This window comes from Musa acuminata, chromosome BXJ3-4 (genome assembly GCF_036884655.1).
Source record: "Musa acuminata AAA Group cultivar baxijiao chromosome BXJ3-4, Cavendish_Baxijiao_AAA, whole genome shotgun sequence".
In the NCBI taxonomy this organism is placed as follows: Eukaryota; Viridiplantae; Streptophyta; class Magnoliopsida; order Zingiberales; family Musaceae; genus Musa; species Musa acuminata.
Genome location: NC_088352.1, coordinates 5161501 through 5167500, shown reverse-complemented (window position 1 = coordinate 5167500; position 6000 = coordinate 5161501). Strand labels below are relative to the sequence as shown.

At 38.3% G+C, this 6000-nt stretch overlaps 1 protein-coding gene across 4 annotated transcripts in view; it reads right to left on the bottom strand.

Moving 5' to 3' along the window:
* LOC135634949 (uncharacterized) overlaps nt 1-3432 on the bottom strand; it is a 12340-nt gene extending 8908 nt beyond the window's left edge. For all 4 annotated transcript variants that reach the window (XR_010495509.1, XR_010495510.1, XR_010495508.1 and 1 more), the window contains exons 1-4: nt 3270-3432; nt 1510-1702; nt 1299-1384; nt 623-707 (exon numbers count right to left, since the gene is read on the bottom strand). Coding sequence is in view for 1 of the 4 variants with exons in the window: in XM_065145712.1 (XP_065001784.1) it covers nt 623-707; nt 1299-1384; nt 1510-1702; nt 3270-3334 (429 nt within the window). In the remaining 3 variants the exon portion in view is untranslated. The remainder of the gene's footprint in view (nt 1-622; nt 708-1298; nt 1385-1509; nt 1703-3269) is intronic.
* Between the last annotated feature and the right edge of the window lie 2568 nt (nt 3433-6000).

Here is a 6000-nt window from a genome sequence, read left to right as displayed (position 1 = left end):
CAATTAGGACTTGACTGAGGTCCGAAAGAGCATCAGGACAGAGGTAGTAGACAGAATAAAACACCCAATGCGGGACTGCAAGCCTGTGATTTCTGATCAAGCAGGCTAGCCAACTTGGAAGTAAATACCCAGCTCAATCTTAAGGGCACCCAAGCAACCCCATGAAGCCATTGACACGGAACTGGTCAGCACATATACAGCAGGGACAGCAGTTTGGAAGTATCCATAGGCCATTCTGGCAGGGAATTTTGAAGTTATTTCAGTTTATCATTTATAAATTGGTAGAGGATTCTAGAGTAAGTTCTTACTAGACTTAAGTTAGGACTGTTGGCATCAGTGGCACTCTCTATATATGAGAAGTTTTGACTTTTTCTTTGTCGACCTAGAGAAGGCTGAGAAGCACAAATTAGATGGTGTATATCCTATCTTATAGCCTTTCATTGTCATCTTAAAATTAGATTGGCTCTTAGTTCACAAACATTAGGTGCTAAATTTGACAACTGGTCTTGCTCCTGCACATGCCTATGTGCACCAAGTGATGAAATAATATATTACAGTTCCAAAAAATTCATCATTGAAAATTTAATAGATGCATTACTGAATACCAAGAAAGACAACAAACCTTTTTCCAAATATGGACTTGCCGTCCATATAATGCTGCAGATAAGACCCCAAGAACAGCACCTGCATACTCGGCCAGTAGAGCACTGAAGTTGCAAAAGAAGAATAATGAGCAGTAAGAACTCAGCATAAATTTCCAATTGCAAAATGAGCATGATTTATATTACCAGTACAAATACAAAAATGGTAAGTACCTTACTTGTCTCATGTGGTTTTTAACTTTATTCAAATTTTCTATATGTAGACTAGTTAAAAATTTATTTACATCAAGAAAATAGTCGGATTAAAGTCTCAAAACCCTTTTTTTAAGCTAAAGTATAACATAACACTCATTATGGGTAAGTTGGGAGTCCTATTTCAACTAGTATATTCTGTTTCTAACATCACTTGGTCATCTATAAACAAGCATCTACCCCCAGTTTAACAATAAGTTGACTCCAATTTAAAGACATAAATATTAATTTCATCCAATATAGGAAACAAGTCTATCTTGTCCAATTTGAGGAATTAGAAGTCCATTTGCTTAAGCTTTATAAGGCAAAGAGAAGGGAGAGGACCTTTTTATCTCAATACTGTGCCTAGATAACCTTTTTGCTTGTGTTTCAGTCAGTTATTGCCAATAATACCACAAAAGAAAAGTTCAATCTAAATCTCAAATGTGTAGAAGCACAACTTACATTAGTGGTCCACATGATAAAAGTCCTTTTCCCCATAATATGAAATATAATGCCATTATTCCTCCATTAATGACAGTCGGTATTATCTGAAAGAATGCTGACTTCAGAAGATGAATAAAATGTAACAGATGGTTGCAAATTGCAAAAAATTACAGAAATGGCTAGTCTTTTATTTATATAAACTATAAAGAGCAAAAATATCTTAGGTCACCTGTGAATTGGGTAAAGGCCTCCCTTTCCAAGGCTTTTGCAGCACCAGGAAAATAATAGAAGCTGGAACCAAGCAACTGAAAATAAAAGCTACTACACTATCTCCTTGATGCGATAGATAGTGATACAAGGAGTAAACAGACCATATTCTCATAAAGTTCCCAATAACATGTATTATCTGCAAGGGAGTGTGCCTGCAAGAGCAATGTGAAAATTAACACATGTTTTATTGCTAGTTAAACCAAGTTTATCTATGAACAGAGAATGTCATTAGCAAACCAGATAGAACAACTGTAAGGGCTCACCATGACAATATTAGAGGAGCTTAGAATCTCCCACAGGAGCAATTTTACAGAACACAGTACTGAAAATGGATAAAGAAAAGTAGACACAAACAAGCTTACTATGACGTCTACAGAAAGCAAAAACCATTATCTCATATAAAATAATAAATATCACCACATAAACCATATTCAAACTGAATTGGTACGAATTTGATCTCCATCATGGGCAAATTAAATGTTAAGTTCCTTGGACTATCAGTATCATATTTTTCATGTACAGACAAAATAAGAAACATATTTTCTAAGAGGCTGATGCGCTAGCAGACTGGTTTGCCAAACTTACTATGACTTCTGTTAGAGGCAAAACTTACAACTTCTTCTTTCCTAATTAGTTGTTCAAATTGACCAACCATGTACTGAGTGTTTTTAACAACTAACCAACAGATCAAAATATAAATCAGCTTGAGCTAACATCAACCCCTGATATTTTTGGTACTAATAAATCACCAGAAGTGTCAGTCAAGATAGGTCTATAGGCTAGTCTCGGGCTTCTTGTAAAACCCACCAACTCTTACCGATAGAGTTGGGCCTACATTGATGCCAATGGGGTTGATCTCAAGCATCCAATCCAATAGACTGATAACATTTTGTTAATCTGAATAATCCAATTATGATCCACAGTTAATACCAACATCAAACTCAATCATTTGGACCATGCTACTAAGAGATGTCCATCAAAACAGAAGCTCATGTGTCGCACTTCCAAAGGGTTCTGCGGCTCCCTTCACCTGCATGCGTGCAAAGCCCCTGTTACCACACTATACAGATTAATTTCAAATAGCAAAATCTTGGACATCAATTCCCACAAAGAATAAGTTCGGCTGGTAGTATTCACAGCTGCAGCTAAATGTGTGCAGAACTAGATATCTTCTAATAACATTGCACAATCACATTCTACGAATTTTATAGAATCAGCATCTCTAGATGCAAGAGAAGCGAAAACAATTGGCATTGTTCTGCACCTAACGTCACTCCAAAGTCCAAAATATGGTGTTATTATGTCAACTGCAAGCGCCAACAACAACAAGGGCCTCTGTGGTGCCCTGCAGAAGGACAGTTTGACTATGTGATGTTACTTGTGTGTCGTTGATTTACGAATTTTCTGTCAATTCCCACAAGCTGTTCTACTTTTTTCTAATTGCAGAAATCCTACAAATCTGAAACTCCCACGACATGCAATATCCAATACCAAGAATGCATGTAGGTCTCATTTGCTTTTCCTTCCGCGCCTACTAAGTCATCGTATTCGTGGGTTCAAGTCAAATAAAAAACGAAGACCGAACCCCATCAGAGATTCCCCCGTTAGGGTTTTCCAAGATTAATGCTCCCACACTCAAACCCAGAAGGAATAAGAGAAATCGATCGGCTTCACTACCCTAAAAGCACCGAGACAAGGGCGGGCGAGAGAGAGAATCACCTGGAACTGGAAGACGTCGAGCGAGCAGCTCGGGCATCGGACATGGGAGGTTTTGGGGACATCATCGTGAGATCTGGGGGCGTCGCGTTCTGTTTAGCCGAGGGATCTATTCGAGACGAAGAATTAGAGGACTCGCTCCGGTTGGCGAAGAGGGACGAGGTGGTGCGACCGGTCTCGCGTGAAAATTTTTTAGCCTTCTTCGGGTTCAAACCCGGTTGTCTCCCTAAACGGGTTATAGGTCTCATCGCACTCGCGCGTGAAAAGATTGACACTCGAGCGTCTATCGGGTCCACACCCGATTGCTTTCCTAAACGGGTTATAGGTCGCGAATCAAGCCAATTTGACTGAGACTGATGTCAAGTGACGTCTCTCAAATGGATTCGTTCAACCACGTCGATCTGCAAAGAGAACCCGTGACCGAGTGAACTTAAACCATGCAATTACGACTTATTTCCCCCAGCAAGTAATCACAGTAATTGAATGCGTTCAAATTGATGATCACTGCTGATCTGCGTGGCTTGTTCTTATCACATTCCTCGTTCCTGAGCTTTGAGATTTGAATATGAATAATGATTTCTGCTTGATTCGGTGCAAAGTTTTCATCGAGGCTCAAGATTAATGTGGTAGATTGATTACATTAGGAAAAGGAAAGAAGAAAGATGTTGTTTGATCTTTCACAAGAGATTTTGGTAAGTCAGTATACGGAAAAATAGAAATCGAATGATAGTATTTTTCATTTTACTGTGGGGTTCGTTGGATTGGTTTTGGAGCGAGGGAGGAGAGAGTGAAAGGTTGCGAGGGTGGCGTCGAGAGGATGGAGGTTCCTTCGGCGCCATCCGTCGATCCAGATCTGCTGTGCGTGCCGAGAGATTCGTCCGATCACGAGATCGGGACCGCGTACGAGTTTGTAATCTTCTCTTCCATTCATTGCCTTGCCCTGTCTTCTCGGTGTGTTTGAGCGGAAGGTCCTTTGGTTTCTGATCATTTGATGGTGGGCAAAAATCTACTTGTTTCTGTGATCGTTCTTGCCTATATTTTGTATTTGGATCATGATTTTTACTGCGTTTGTAATTGACAAGGGAGCATGAAAGGCAGAACATGGAATAGGAAACTGGAATTACATGTTACAGTTACTGAAATTGGAGAAAGTTATGGCCTTGTCAAAAATTACACAAAGATGGATATAACTCTTCCTAGGCATGAATGTGTCTAGCTATGGGGACTCATGCTTCTGTCATCATCATAACTACATGATTTGCTCTTTTCCAGTGCTTCTATGTTTAATATAATTGTTGAATTATTATTATTATTATTTTTTATGAATAACCTTTTGTTAGAGAATAACGTGTACCATAAGTAGTTAGGTCAGGATCATGTGAGTTGATGGGAAGCGAAAGGGATGATTAAGGATGATGCCGCTACATCAGAAAAAATTTTGCTATGACCAATCTAGGTAAGTAAACAATTTAGTGCCATATCATATTGTCATGACCAGTGTGGATCTTTAATGTCATCAATATAATTTTATGTTTGTAAGAAAACACCGATTAAATAATATGATAATATGTTACAGTTAGCATGATATGCTTTTCTAGGTTGTCTCTTTTTCAAATTAGCTTTGGATTCCAGAGGCATAAAATGAAAGCCTTTTCTTAAGGCATTTTGGTGTTTGGTATTTGCTTTGGTTAGAAAACTAGAGATAAGATGCTTTAGCATCAAACGTTTCTAGTAACTTTTGTTGCAGGTTAGTGATGGTGTCATAGGTTGCACTGTGAAACTCTGAGTTGCCACTCGTCTCTAAGGAATTTGTGTCTGTATATTGCTATATCATGGGACAAACAGATTTTCTAGTCCTTCTCTGCTGCAGTCTATACCTTTTTGATATTTATGCTTTTTGCACATTGTAACTTCTATTCTTGGTTTTTTTCTTTTATCCTGTGATATAGAGCCTTCTCACAGTTACCCTTGAATGGTTTATAGTATTATGATAACTGGCTGCTTAGAGGAAATATAATGCATAACTTAGTAAAATATAATGCATGACTTGGTGAAAAGGGCATCAGATTCACAAGTTCCTGAACATGCTAAGCATCAGACATAATTCAATGGCAAGTGGTTTTTACATCCAGTTGTTAGTTAAGTTACTGAAGTGATCTGGTAAGAGACTAAAGCAGTGAGAATTCAGTGCATGGACAATAAAATGATCTGGTTACATAATGGAGGAAAGTTTTTTTATTTTAAAAGAGGCTTTGTATTCTATAAAAGAAAAGGTAAGTATTGGCTGGTGGTCTAAGGTTGTTTCGTTTAACAAGAATTTCAAAGGTTGCTTCTGTGCCTTGATGAGCTGTATGAGGGAAATAATTGCTGATCCCAAATAGATGTTTGATGCAGTGTTCTGTCTGTGCTTAATAAAGATGCTGAAAATGTTGACCACTTGTTTTTTATTTGTCTTGAAACTGGTAAGACCTGGAAGGACATAGTGAGTTTCTATAAGATCGGAAGCAAGACTATGCCATTAGGGCAGGAGACCACATGCAAAATATTGATTCAATCTGAGAAAATACATGGTTGATTTAGAGCCACAATCTATGATCTCTAGATAGAAGGAAATCATAGCACAAACCCTCACCAACCAAAACAAAAAGGAAAAAGAAAAATTTTGTGAGAACCTAGCATATGCCTATCCAATTAGAATCCAATTAGGGGTGCTAGACTCGTTGAGCATCCACCA